Source organism: Notolepis coatsorum, assembly GCF_963971535.1.
Source record: "Notolepis coatsorum genome assembly, chromosome: 5".
Taxonomy (NCBI): Eukaryota; Metazoa; Chordata; class Actinopteri; order Aulopiformes; family Paralepididae; genus Notolepis; species Notolepis coatsorum.
Window position 1 is genome coordinate 34,602,674 of NC_140169.1, and position 14,757 is coordinate 34,617,430.

A 14,757-nucleotide genomic window follows, 5' to 3' on the forward strand; every position below is an offset into this window, starting at 1 on the left:
AGTCTGCTTCGGTCTTGTGCAGTGCTATTCCCAAACCAGGAGGTGATGTTGCCAGTCAGGATGCTCTCTATTGTACATGAGTAGAAGTTCTTAAGGATCTTCTGACTGACTTGGAACTTCCTTAGGCTCCTGAGGAAGTAGAGGCGTTGTCGTGCCTTCTTCAAAACACTGTCAATGTGTGTGGTCCATGTCAAGTCCTCGGATATGTAGGCTCCGAGGTACTTAAAGCTGTTGACTCTCTCAACCGGTGCCCCGTCGATGCTGAGGGGGCTGTAGTCCTTGACCCCCGATCTCCTGAAGTCCACAATCATCTCCTTTGTTTTGCTGACGTTCAGGGAGAGGCTGTTTTCCTGGCACCATCCCGCCAGGACCTTGACCTCTTCCAGGTAGGCCCTCTCGTCGTTGGCAGAGATCAGGCCCACCACCACTGTGTCGTCAGCAAATTTGATGATTGTGTTGCTACTCCGCTGAGCCACACAGTCGTGTGTGTACAGGGAGTAGAGGAGGGGACTCAGAACACAGCCCTGGGGGGCCCCTATGTTGAGGGTGATGGATGAGGAGGTGCAGTTGCCTGCTCTCACCACCTGGGGTCTGCCCGTCAGGAAGTCCAAGACCCACTGGCAGAGGTCATAGTTCAAGCCCAGGTCCCTGAGCTTGGCTATGAGTTTGGAGGCGACTATGGTATTGAATGCCGAGCTGTAGTCGATGAATAGCATTCTCACATAGTTCCCCTTCCTCTTGTCCAGGTGTGATGCTGCTGTGTGCAGCACATGGGCTATGGCGTCCTCCGTGGACCTGTTGGGGCGGTATGCAAATTGCAGGGGGTCCATGTTGATGGGGAGGGAGGAGCAGATGTAGCCCTTTACTAGCTTCTCAAAGCACTTGGCTATGGAGGTGAGAGCTACAGGGCGGTAGTCGTTGATGCAAGCAGGCTTGGATTTTTTGGGTACAGGGATAATAGTGGACTTCTTCAGGCAGGTGGGGATGACAGCCTGTTCTAAGGACAGGTTAAATATGTCAGTGAATACCGGGGCCAGTTGGTCGGCACAGACTTTTAGGACGTGGCCGGGGATGCCGTCCGGTCCTGCTGCCTTCCTGATATTCACTTTTTTAAAGGTCCGCCTCACCTCATGCTCTGTTAACCTGAACACTGAGTCTCCATCAGCAGCAGACCCCCCCCCCCCCATTGCCGTGGCTTGTGGGCTGGTGTTGTTATTACCAGCATCAAACCTCGCATAGAAGGTATTGAGGTAATTTGCTAAGGAGATGTCGCTGTTCAGTTTGAGGGAGGTGCCTTTGTAGTCTGTCATCGTTTTGAGCCCCTGCCACATAGCTCTGGAGTCAGCCTGTTCAAACTGGAGTTAAATGTTATCCCTGTAGCGCCGTTTGGCCTCTGTCACTGTCCTCCTTACGTTGTATCACGCCACCTTGTGGTCATTCATGTTGCCTGCCACCAGGCCGTCGTTGTATGCTTTGGTGCGCGCTTTCAGAGCTTCACGGACGGATTTGTCTACCCAGGGTTTTTGATTTGGGTAAACTCTAATTGTGGTAGTGGGGATTGTTTCTTCCACCAAAGTACGAACATAGTCCAGCACTGTCTCCGTGTAGACATTAATGTTATCTGTGTCGCGGAACACGCTCCAGGTTGTGCACTCAAACGCAGCCTGGAGCGTCCCCCCCGACTCCACATCCCATTTCTGCACCTCTCGCGAGACTACAGGTGTGCTCTTGATTCTTTGTTTGTACTTTGGAGAAAGAAAAATGGCCGCATGATCAGACTTCCCAAAGCCACTAGCAGAATGAGCCTTGTATCCACCCTTGAATTGCGAGTAACAGTGATCTAAAATGTTACCGCCTCTGGTGTTACAAGTTACATGCTGATAGAAGTCAGGCAAAACCTTACAACAAGAAGGAGTCACAGCGAGGAGGAAGAAACAGCCCAAAAGCGTGGCTTCATTTCATGAAGAAATATGGAAAACAGTACTGGTTGTAATGTCTGTAAATACCAGCGATATGCTGAAAAATCTTTCTACGCAACATGTCAAGTCAAGTCAGTTTATTTACAATGACTGAAAGCCAACCAAAGTGCTTTACAGGTAGGACACGATAAAAAACACATACAATGCAGTAACAAATAAAATACACAAAGATTACAGAAAAAGCTACAGTACACTAAGAAACAAGAGCAGGGTGCAATATAAAAAAAGACAAGAAAAATAGATAAAAAGTCCAGAGTAACAGCAAACATAATGTACAGGTGGCATGCTAACCAGGAGAAAAGGTGCGTTTTAAGCAGCGATTTAAAGGCCTCTAGGCAGATCTAATGGGGGAGGCTGTTCCAGAGCCGAGGGGCAGCAGCAGCAGCGAAGGCTCTGTCTCCCCTGGTTTTGAGCCTGGTCCTGGGCACCTCCAGCAGCAACATGGGCTTAAATTCCTTAAATGCCATGTATTTGACACTCTACGCATGAGTGTTTCCCAACCAAGCAGCAAATCCGTTACCAAGGGTATCCAAATTCAGTGGGCAGCCGGGAATGGAACATTGATCACCCAGACCACAGGCGACAGCGCTAACCAGTCAACTAAAGGGTCCGACCCGTTAGCGTGTATGCTTTTACCAACGCAGTTGTGTTTCAGGGTTCCCCTTTTGCGCTCTGATTGGCCACTGACCTACACGCGTATGCCCCCCTCGCTATCGCCTTTGGGGCGTGAGATATGAAGACAGATTTAACTGGGTATAGGAAGGCAGTACCATACGAGCCGCAAATTGAACATGCAGTGAGTCTGCGACAACAACCCAATAATAAACACTCGAAACAGCTATTACCAGACAATTACAACAGCAGTGGTGCCTGCTTCAAATGTCACGTATAATAGGCTATAAGCCCGTGTAGATCTATTCGGAATAATAAACATATACACCCTCTAGCAAAACATGACACAATGTGATCCTATCTCCGATAGAGCGGCTGGTCGCAGAGACGCGAGTTGAACGAACACATCGGGAGGAGAATGAATGAATGAATGAACCTGATGAACCTGAAGGGGTCTGCATCCCCTTAACAATTGTGTGTATTGAGCCGTACTGTATTGTACCCATTCTGCAATCTGTTAAGACAAAAGTCTTTCTCTGGTCTGCATCCCCTTAACAATTGTGTGTATTGAGCCGTACTGTATTGTACCCATTCTGCAATCTGTTGAATAAAGTTTTCATTCATTCATTCATTCTCCTCCCGATGTGTTCGTTCAACTCGCGTCTCTGCGACCGGCCGCTCTATCGGAGATAGGATCACATTGTGTCATGTTTTGCTAGAGGGTGTATATGTTTATTATTCCGAATAGATCTACACAGGCTTATAGCCTATAATACGTGACATTTGAAGCAGGCACCACTGCTGTTGTAATTGTCTGGTAATAGCTGTTTTGAGTGTTTATTATTGGGTTGTTGTCGCAGACTCACTGCATGTTCAATTTGCGGCTCGTATGGTACTGCCTTCCTATACCCAGTTAAATCTGTCTTCATATCTCACGCCCCAAAGGCGATAGCGAGGGGGGCGTACGCGTGTAGGTCAGTGGCCAATCAGAGCGCAAAACGGGAACCCGGAAACACAACTGCGTTGGTAAAAGCATACACGCGACCCGTTAGCTAAGGGCTAGCATTACACTATGTTATAATAACATTAGCGCCATGGTGGCAGGCTTAGCAGATTTATTCTTTGACTAAGAAAAGCTAAATGAAAACGGATGTTGTACGGATATTTCATCTATTTTATATGACAGACAGACATGTTGCTACAGCTAGGCTTCTCAGGCTACAGCTAGGCCTGTGTATGCCTACTTTTAGTTTTTTCCATGCAGAATGTTTATCAGGAATCAATAAGGGAATCAATAAAGAATTGGACCGATAAGCAGAATCGATAATGGCATCGGTATCAATAAAATCGTATAAATTCCCATCCCTACTAAAGTGTCAGCTAATGCTAAGTGCTGTTAATGCTAACTAGTATTAGCTATAACATTTGGTAGCTGATGTAGCAGCTCTAATGTTTGGTAGTAAATGTTAGATGCTAGATGCTAATGCTTGCTAACATCCAAAGACTTATATCAAACATGGTTGATTTTTTGTATACACCTCAGCTGGTCCATTACTCAGGGTCAAAACAGAATAATAATAGACACAGAATGAGAGTAAAAATAATCTTGTATTTAATGAAATATAAGGACAAAGAGAGAGAGAACAATAGCAGGAAAAGAGAGAGAGAGAGGAATAGCAGGAAAAAGAGAGAGAAGAATAACAGTAAAAAAAGAGAGAGAAAAATTGCATGAAAAAGAGAGAGAAGAATAGTATGAAAATGAGAGTAGCAGAATAAGAGAGAGAGCACATGCCCTTGAGAGAGACGCCACTGAACCAAGGAGAGGCCTGAACAAGCTTTGGAATACGATCTGTCATAATTCACACTCAATATCCTGTATTAATAATGATTGTACCTACTAACATTTAATAATAACTTTTAACTTTGATCAATGGCCCCCGATTTAATAAAGTAATTACAAAGTCAATTGATCAAGTCTGAAAATATTTTCCACAGAGGCAGCCATACTTAATACTATCCCTTGTTGGTTATCTCCACCAGGTAGCCGTGGTGAGGTCCAGGCCACGGATAGCTGACCCCCACATCCGTACAGTGTCTGTCCCAGCAGAGAGCACCGCCAGGCTGTCCTGTGAGGCCCACGGAGAGCCAAAGCCGACCATAACCTGGACCAAAGTCTCTACAGGTATGACAGACAGACACACAGACAGACAGAAAGACACATGTGCACACAAGAGTGCATTTTTTATTAGGAAAGTGGATGTAAATCTCCTGCAATTCTACACTATATACTATGACAATATAATATGTTCTTGGACAAAAGGTGTCCAATTCACAATACCTACAGTTCAATTCACAATATAACTGCTGGTGATAGAAACATGCTCATCATGCTTTCTTTCTCTCTCTCTCTCTCTCTCTCTCTCTCTCTCTCTCTCTCTCTCTCTCTCTCTCTCTCTCTCTCTCTCTCTCTCTCTCTCTACGCTGTCACTGACAATCATATTGTGGCTCTCTAAGATAACATTACAGCTCACAGCTGAAATGCTTTCCTGGTCACCTCTTTATCTCTCTCTCTCTCTCTCTCTATCTCTCTCTCTCTCTCTCTCTCTCTCTCTCTCTCTCTCTCTCTCTCTCTCTCTCTCTCTCTCTCTCTCTCTCTCTCTCTCTCTCTCGGTTGTGTTTGGAACCCAATAGGCACACAAAGAGAAGCGGCAGATAGGTCTGGATAAAACCCAATGTGGATATATTTAATAGAATGGTCAGTGTCCAGGCAGGGGTCGGTACACGGGGGACGGTAATACTCATAATGTCATAATACTCATAGTCAGACAGACAGGGTCAGAGCAGGGACAGGGATAGTCAGCCGGGCAAGTTTCAGAGCAGTTTCTTGTGAGCCAGGCCAGTGTATCCAGGTCTTCGCCGGGCAGGCTGAGAAGAAAGGACGAGAGCACAAGTTAGATAAGGTAAAAGAACAGGAGATCCAGGCGAACAACAAGAAGTATCAGAATAGCAAATAATTATGAGCAAAGTAAAACGACTGACTGGTAACAAGAGTTTACAATCTGACAGCTTCTCCACGTCTGGGGCGGGCTTATATACCTCGTTGACACCACACCTGCACCTAGTTGACCATAATGAGAGCGAGAGAAGGGGGAAGAGAGACCGAGAGAGGAAGAAGCACTGACAGGAGGAACCATGACACTCTCTCTCTCTCTGCCGCTATCTCTGTGATTCCTGTATGAACAACCACTATGTAATATACTTAAGCATTACATCACTCGCAGTAGTGTGTTATACTGATTAGATCACGCCTAGGGGTGGTTGTTAGGCCCGACGCGCAGCGGAGGGTTGTTATACCCCCCTAGGCGTGATCTAATCAGTATAACACACAACTTCAAGTAATGTAATGCTTTTATACAATGGCCCAACCTTATTGCTATACAATAAACACACAGTAATTGAAGCATAATGGAGATTTATTCACAAAACCATCCACAGAGACAGTAGATCCAATAGTAGATCCACTAGTAGACACCAGAGGGAGCTTCACAAACCATGTTAAACCCAGATTCGGCTCAAACAAGGGACTAAACACGTTTAGCAATTATGCCACATCAATGTGGAACTCCCTACCCACAGCTGTAAAGGAATGTGAATCACTACCCACTTTCAAAACCACTCTCAAAGAGCACCTACGGGAGACTGCAATTTGAAACTGGCCCCTGTAAATGTCCTAACCCAACCCCCTCCAATGTACAGTACATTTCTTAACCCAATAATACACAAGACCCTCATCTTGGGACCAAGTAAGGTTTTGTCGATAATCCAATGTACAGTTACCCCCCCACCCAACCACCTCCAATTTACAGTTTCCCCACCCCACCCCACCTCACCTTCCCAACCCCCCCCTCCACCCCACCTACCCAACCTCCTCCAATGTACAGTTTCTTCGTCAAATGTATATACTCTCTTTTTTAGACTCTTTTTGTATCACAAACAGTACTGTATTTGTAAATCTGATACGTCATAAATCTATAGATGTAGCAGTACTGTCTATCTGTATGTCATGTATGTCATGTTATGATGAATTGAAAATGGGGGACCCTGAACAAGACGAAAGACTTTCTCTGGTCTACATCCAGAACAATTGTGTGTATTGAGCCGTACTCTATTGTACCCATTCTGCAATCTGTTAATAAAATGTTCAATCTATCAATCAATCAAATCCAACGGTCTAAAAAAAAAAAAAAAAAAAAGATCGACGGCCATTTTTCTTTTTTTTAAGTCCGCGATTTTTCTTTTGTTTCACAATGGGATGACTAACCAATTTACAAACTAACATTCCAGTTGACTATCTTTTTTTGAGGATTCGTTCAAAGGCTATTCATACTTCCATTTGTTTATCTATGGTGGATTCATCAGACAGAAAAAAAAAGTTATTTGGTTGTGCGAGGGATCTGGGGTCACGTGGAGTGTGTTATACGAAATAACAACGTCTAACTTGACTGTTTGAGAATCAAGAAATTTGCATGCCATTGTATAAAGTCATATAATACACGACAACGTTATTTGTCTAGTTTCGGTCTTGCACATGGGATAAATTGGTTTTCTTTTTAGAAGGATTTGCTAAGTGAGATAATATTACAGCACACAGGTCTGTCTCTCTCCGATACCTGTATCGACAACCACTTTGGTGATAAACCTTAACTTAAAAATAGAAGACCTGTGAGGGCTGGTCCAGTACTGCGCACTTCTCAGCGCCAATTACCATCACGCACCTGAGATGAGTTTCCAATCAGCTCGGCGGGAGCACTCTTATACTGGGTTTGCTGATCATTTCTGTGTCTGGTCGTTTTGTCACCACGTACTCTACTGCTGTTCCCTCTCGTGTTCCTCCAGTGCGCCCTTGGAGGTTGTTGCTGTGTTCTTTCTCTGCCTCCATGGACCCGTGCCTCGTTTTCCCACTTCGACCTTGCTTCTGGTGAGTCTTTTGGAAGACTATTTTTATATTAATTGATATCCTAGTTTTTTGCCCTGGACTCACTGCCTTCGTCTGTTTTTTGTGTGTTTCCTCAAACACTGAAGAATTGTTGATTGTTTTGTTACTGGACTCTGCCTGTGTGTTTCCTCAAACACTGAAGAATTGTTGATTGTTTTGTTACTGGACTCTGCCTGTGTGTTTCCTCAAACACTGAAGAATTGTTGATTGTTTTGTTACTGGACTCTGCCTGGTATTTTCTAAGTTTTGGAACTAATGACATTCTCCGTTTCTATTTTCCCCGTGAGTGTGATAGCATAACGCTGCAGAGCCGCAGAGTCAACTCTGCTAAGGGCAGTGCTGCAGAGCCGCAGAGTCAACTCTGCTAAGGGCAGTGCTGCAGAGCCACAGAGCCCAACTTGGCTAAAGGACATTCTCCTCCAAAGGATTAACATTGTGGTTGCACATTTCTGTTTTGTGAAAATAAATACGCCCTTCGGTTTTGGCTAACTCTGAACTACCTGTCTGTGTCGTGCTGTTGGGGTTGTGTACAAACCATAACATTACGACCCGACCATGTCGACCCCAGCCGACACAGACAGTGTTAGAGCAGCCTTGGCAGGTCAGATCCAGCTGACCAACGCCCACACCCAACAGCTAGAAGCGGCTGCGGCTGCTGTGCAGGGCCTCCGGGCCCAGGTCCAGCCACTCCAGACTTCTCTGGACATACTAACCACCCAGCAGACTGTGCAGGGTAATCGGCAGGCATATATTCTACACCAGCTGCAGACTCTCAGTGCAGAATTTAACACCCTGCTTTTAAACCCACCATTGGCAGGAGTCCCAGCCGGACCACCTCCCGCCGCTGCAGCTGACCCTACACCTCCCAACCCCGCTCCCCGGGAGCCCCATCTCTCCAGCCCGCGACTCTTTGACGGTAACTTCGAGGACTGTGCCACATTCCTCGGCTAGTGACGTCACTGGTGCGCCGGCTGTTGTGGAGGGGGGGGGGGCATCCGCGGGGGGGCAGGGACGCTCTCTCATTGACGGTACACAGTGTGAGAAGAGCATTTATGCAGGTGAACACCAGGAAGGCTGCTGGCCCAGATGGTATAACAGGACGCATACTTAAGTCCTGTGCCAACCAGCTTGCCCCGGTGTTCACCGCCATATTTAATCAATCCCTGGCGGAGTCAGTGGTCCCTGCCTGCTTCAAGATGTCTACCATCATCCCTGTACCGAAGAAACCCTCCCCAACATGTCCAAATGACTACAGACCGGTGGCACTCACCTCTGTGGTCATGAAATGTTTTGAGAGGCTGGTCAAGGACCACATTTGTGCCTCCCTCCCCAGTGATATGGACCCTATGCAATTTGCATACAGGACAAACAGGTCCACTGACGACGCGGTCTCCCAGGTACTACACAGCACCCTCTCCCACCTTGACCGTCAGAAGGGGGGCTATGTGAGACTGTTGTTCATTGACTACAGCTCAGCGTTCAACACCATAGTCCCCACCAGACTGGTGGACAAGCTGATCGAGCTGGGTCTGAGCTCCGCCCTGAGCGCCTGGGTACTGGGCTTTCTGAGTGAAAGACCCCAGGCGGTCAGGGTGGGGGGTCAGACCTCCAACACCATCACCCTGAGCATCGGGTCCCCCCAGGGCTGTGTTCTAAGCCCCCTGCTGTACTCACTCTACACACACGACTGTGTGGCCAAGTTCAGCTCCAACTCCATAGTGAAGTTCGCAGACGACACGGTGGTGGTGGGGCTGATCTCGGACAACGACGAGAAGGCCTACCGGGAGGAGGTTGAGGTACTGGAACGCTGGTGCCAGGACAACAGCCTGCTCCTGAACATTGGTAAAACCAAGGAGCTGATCGTGGATTATAGGAGAGGACAGCAGGAGACACACACACCACTGATGATTAACGGGGCTACCGTGGACAGGGTGAGCAGCTTTAAGTACCTGGGGGTCCACATCTCAGAGGATCTGACATGGTCAACACACATAGACACAGTAGTAAAGAAGGCGAAACAGCGCCTCTACCACCTGAGACAGTTAAGGAAGTTCAGAGTATCGGGGAAGATACTCCAGTCCTTCTACTCAGGAGCTGTAGAGAGCATCTTGACCGGAAACATCACTGCCTGGTATGGAAACAGCACGGCACAAGACAAGAAGGCCCTACAGAGAGTGGTGCGCTCAGCCGAGCGTACCACGGGTATTGCACTACCTCCCCTGCAGGTTCTATACAACAAGAGGTGCAAATCCAGAGCCTGCAGGATAATGAAAGACCCTCACCACCCCAATAACAGCCTGTTCCAGCCGCTGAGGTCAGGCAGACGCCTGCGAACCCCAGCTACTAGGACGGAGAGGCTTAGGCTCAGCTTCTTCCCCCAGGCCATCAGAGCCCTGAACAATGAACATTGAGTGCCACAGAACACTGAACTATCCACACACAAGCACACATGAACACACACACGACACGCACGCTGTGCACGCTCACACACTAGCAGCCACTTAACACTTTAACATGAGCGGGCACACACTCATGCCGCACACTTATGGCCAAAAGGAAAGGCCACTTTAAATTAGAATAACAGGAACAGTGTATTGCACTACCAAAGCTACCTAGCATGTCCTATATGCTCTGTAAATAACTATGTACATATACCGAGATGTCACACCATGTTACCTGTTACCTGTTATTGCACAATGTTGTTTTTTTATTGGATTCTATTATATGTTGTACCACTGTATTGCACATCGTTGCGGGCAAGACCACCCGCATTTCATTGTATACTTGTATGCCGTGACAATTAAAACTCTTGACTTGACTTGACTTGATTCATCATGCAGTGTGAGTTAGTTTTCATTCATCAACCCAGCAGATTCACGACAGAGGCAGCCCAGGTGGCTTACATGACTAACCTGCTCACAGGCCGAGCAGCACAGTGGGTAACTGCTTCCTGGTCCATGAGGGCTAACTTCTGATTTTCTTACCGAGATTTTGTGGCAGAGCTCTGAAGGGTTTTCCACCACCCAGCTTGTGGCCAGGGTCCTGGAGCCCGGTTGGGCACCTTCCAGCAGGGCAGTGGCAGTGTCACAGACTACGGGCTGGAGTTCAGACTGGCTGCAACCGAGAGTGGTTGGAACGACCGGGCGATTCGTCTCACTTTTCTGAAGGGTCTCAACGAGGCTGTGAGAGACCAGCTCGCCACCCGGGAGGAGCCCGATTTGCTCGAGGCCCTAATGAGCCTCACCATCCACATCGACGGACACCTCCGGGAGAGAAGTCGCGAGCGAGCCAGACTAGGACCCCCAACCGTCCCCCAGATCTCCCGCACTCGTGACTGGACTGCTGCTTGTCCTGCCTCCTCCGCGACTGGTAGCCCCTTCACCTCCCGGCCTGTGACCAGGGAGGAACCCATGCAGCTGGGACGCACACACCTTAGCCCTGCCGAACGGGAGTCCTGGCTCAGGTCCGGCCTTTGCCTCTACTGCGGCCTTGTGGGCCACCGTGTCTACAATTGTCCTACCCGGCCAAAAGACTAGGCTTGCTGGGACCCCGGGAGATTCTAGTGAGCCGTTTTTCCTGTTCCCACATCCCTGCACCACCTAACCATCTGACGAGCGTCACCCTGGCCTGGGCGGACCAGCGGGCAACAGTGGGTGCACTCGTTGACTCAGGGGCTGATGAGAGCTTCCTGGATTTTGAGTTTGCCACCCAGGCTAACATTCCGCTTGACAACCTCGAGAGGCCCTTGGAGGTCTTCGCGTTGGATCAGCACCGCCTGGCCAACATCACTCAACGCACCTGTCCTGTCCTCCTCACCATTGCTGGACTTGAGAGACTCCAGTTCTTTATTACCAGGGCCCTTCACTCCCAGTAATTCTGGGTCGTCCTTGGCTCGCGCTGCATGAGCCCCACATCACCTGGTCCTCCGGCACCATCATGGGGTGGAGCTCCTCCTGTCATGCCCAGTGTCTTCAGGCTGCGTCCAGTCCGTCACCCCGGAGTTCCCCTAGTGTGCCGCCCCCAGACCTCTCTACTATCCCCCCTGATTACCACGATCTCGGGGAGGTTTTCAGCAAGTCCCGGGCTCAGGCCCCTCCTCCTCATCGGCCTTACGACTGTGCAATCGACCTCCGCTCTGGGGCTCCCCTTCCTGGCAGCCGCCTTTACAGTCTGACCGTCCCAGAGAAGGCAGCGATGGAGGAGTACATCTCCTTGACAGCAGGCCTCATTCGGCCCTTGTCCTCCCCGGTGGCGGCCGGCTTCTTTTTTGTTAAGAAGAAGGACGGAGGTCTCCGGCCCTGCATTGACTATCACCAACTCAACGAGATCACCATCAAGAACAAGTATCCTCTTCCTCTCATGAACTCCACCTTTGAGCCCCTCAGCCAGGCTACCGTCATCACTAAACTGGACCCGAGCCGACCCCCGCAAGATCCAGGCCGTGGTAGAGTGGCCGGAGCCCTCTTCTCGGAAGGAGCTACAGAGCTTCCTCGGTTTTGCAAACTTTTACCGGAGGTTCATCCGGAACTACAGCCAAGTGGCGGAGCCACTTACCAAGCTGACCTCTCCCTCTCTGCCGTTTGACTGGTCTCCAGCGGCCTGCGCTGCGTTCCGTTCCCTCAAGAACAGATTCACCACCGCCCCGGTCTTGCTCCACCCAGACCCCAAGAGGCAGTTCATTGTGGAGGTGGACGCCTCGGATACTGGACTAGGGGCTATCCTGTCTCAGCGGTCGGCGACGGACCAGAAGGTCCATCCATGCACCTTCTACTCTCATCGTTTCCTTCCTGCTGAGATGAACTACGACATAGGGAGCTGTTGGCAGTGGTAGCTGCCTTGGAGGAATGGTGTCAATGGCTGGAGGGGGCCGAGGAACCGTTCACCATTTGGACTGACCATAAGAACTTGATGTACATCCGTGCATCCAAGCGCCTCAACGGCCGGCAAGCAAGGTGGGCCAGCTTCCTCAGTCGGTTCGACTTCTCTTTGACTTTTCACTCTGGTTCCCGCAACACAAAGGCTGACTCTCTGTCCCGGTTACACTCCAAGGGCGATCCAACTACTGAGGATCCGACTCCCATTCTCCCTGAGGTCAGGGTGGTGGGAGTGGTCACCTGGGGCATCGAGACCGTGGTCAAGCGTGCCTTACGTTTCCATCCCGCTCTGAGCAACGTACCTTTTCGTCGCCTCTTCGTCCCCGACTCTGTCCGTTTCCGGGTTCTCCAGTGGGGCCACACCAGCCGGTTAACCTGCCACCCCGGCGTCCACCGCACCTTCTCCTTCCTGGCTCGTCGGTTCTGGTGGCCCACCATAAGAAACAACGTCAGGGAGTTTGTGTTGGCCTGCACGGTCTGCGCCCGCAGCAAAGCCTCTCACCAGGCACCCGCCGGTCTACTGCAGCCACTTCCCATTCCGTGCCGCCCTTGGTCCCATGTGGCGTTGGACTTCGTCTCTGGCCTTCCACCCTCCCAGGGAAACACAGTCATTCTGACGGTGGTGGATCGCTTCAGCAAGGGGGTCCATCTTGTGGCCCATCCCAAGCTTCCATCTGCTCCAGAGACAGCGGACCTCCTGACGAGCCACGTGTTCCGCCTCCATGGTTTTCCCCAGGACGTCGTCTCGGACCGGGGGCCCCAGTTCACTTCCCAGGTATGGCGGGCCTTTTGTAAGGGATTGGGAGCCACTGTTAGCCTTTCATCTGGTTACCATCCACAGACGGGCAGACGGAGAGAATGAACCAGAGCATGGAATCTGCTCTCCGGTGTGTTGCCGCCAAGAAGCCTCCCCTGGGTCGAGTACCCCATCAACTCCCTGGTCAGCTCCGCCACCGGCCTCTCGCCGTTCGAGGCATTTCTGGGCTACCCCCTCTTTTCTCTGCACAGGAGTCGGAAGTGGCAGTTCCCTCCGTGCAGGTTCATCTCGACCGGTGTCATCGTGTCTGGGAGATCACCAGGACTGCGCTGCTCTGGGCATCGGAGCGTGCCAGTTGGGGAGCTAACCGACACCGGATCCCTGCGCCAACTTACCATCCAGGGAAGAGGGTATGGTTATCCTCCAAGGATCTTCCGCTTCAATCCACCGCAAAGAAGCTGAACCCCCGGTTCGTCGGCCCTTTCGAGATCCGGAAGGTGCTCAGTCCCACGGCGGTGAGTCTCAAGCTTCCAGCATCCATGCGCATTCATCCTGTGTTTCATGTGTCCCAAGTAAAGCCTGTCTCTCTCAGTCCCCTGATGCCTCCTGCCCCAGATCCGCCTCCTCCCGAGATGGTGGATGGACTCCCCCAGTGGAGGGTCCGCCGGCTCATGGACATCCGACGCAGAGGATGGGGGTTTCAGTATCTGGTGGACTGGGAGGGATACGGTCGTGAGTAACGGAGCTGGGTCTCCCACCAGCTCATCATGGACCCCGCCCTGATCACCAACTTCCATCGTTCCCATTCGGAGAAGCCTAGGCCGGGCAGGTCGCCGGGTGGCTCTCGTGGAGGGGGGGGTACTGTGAGGGCTGGTCCAGTACTGCGTGTTTCTCAGTGCCAATTACCATCACGCACCTGAGATGAGTTTCCAATCAGCTCGGCGGGAGCACTCTTATACTGGGTTTGCTGATCATTTCTGTGTCGGGTCGTTTTGTCACCACGTACTCTACTGCTGTTCCCTCTTGTGTCCCTCCAGTGCGCCCTTGAAGGTTGTTGCTGTGTTCTCTCTCTGCCTCCGTGGACCCCTGCCTCGTTTTCCCACTTCGACCTTGCTTCTGGTGAGTCTTTTGGAAGACTATTTTTCTATGAATTGATATCCTCGTTTTTTGCCCTGGACTCACTGCCTTCGTCTGTTTTTTGTGTGTTTCCTCAAACACTGAAGAATTGTTGATTGTTTTGTTACTGGACTCTGCCTGTGTGTTTCCTCAAACACTGAAGAATTGTTGATTGTTTTGTGACTGGACTCTGCCTGTGTGTTTCCTCAAACACTGAAGAATTGTTGATTGTTTTGTTACTGGACTCTGCCTGGTATTTTCTAAGTTTTGGAACTAATGACATTCTCCGTTTCTATTTTCCCCGCGAGTGGGATAGCATAAAGCTGCAGAGCCGCAGAGTCAACTCTGCTAAGGGCAGTGCTGCAGAGCCGCAGAGTCAACTCTGCTAAGGGCAGTGCTGCAGAGCCGCAGAGCCCAACTTGG

The 14,757-nt window shown here is 50.1% G+C and overlaps 1 protein-coding gene across 1 annotated transcript in view; it reads left to right on the forward strand.

The window, feature by feature from the left end:
- Window positions 1-14,757, forward strand: part of LOC311228147 (matrix-remodeling-associated protein 5-like) — a gene marked incomplete at its 5' end in the record, with an annotated part of 222,182 nt that overhangs the window by 144,676 nt on the left and 62,749 nt on the right. Inside the window, one exon of the mRNA XM_084314062.1 lies at window positions 4,632-4,773. Coding sequence (XP_084170188.1) covers window positions 4,632-4,773 — 142 coding nt within the window. The remainder of the gene's footprint in view (window positions 1-4,631; window positions 4,774-14,757) is intronic.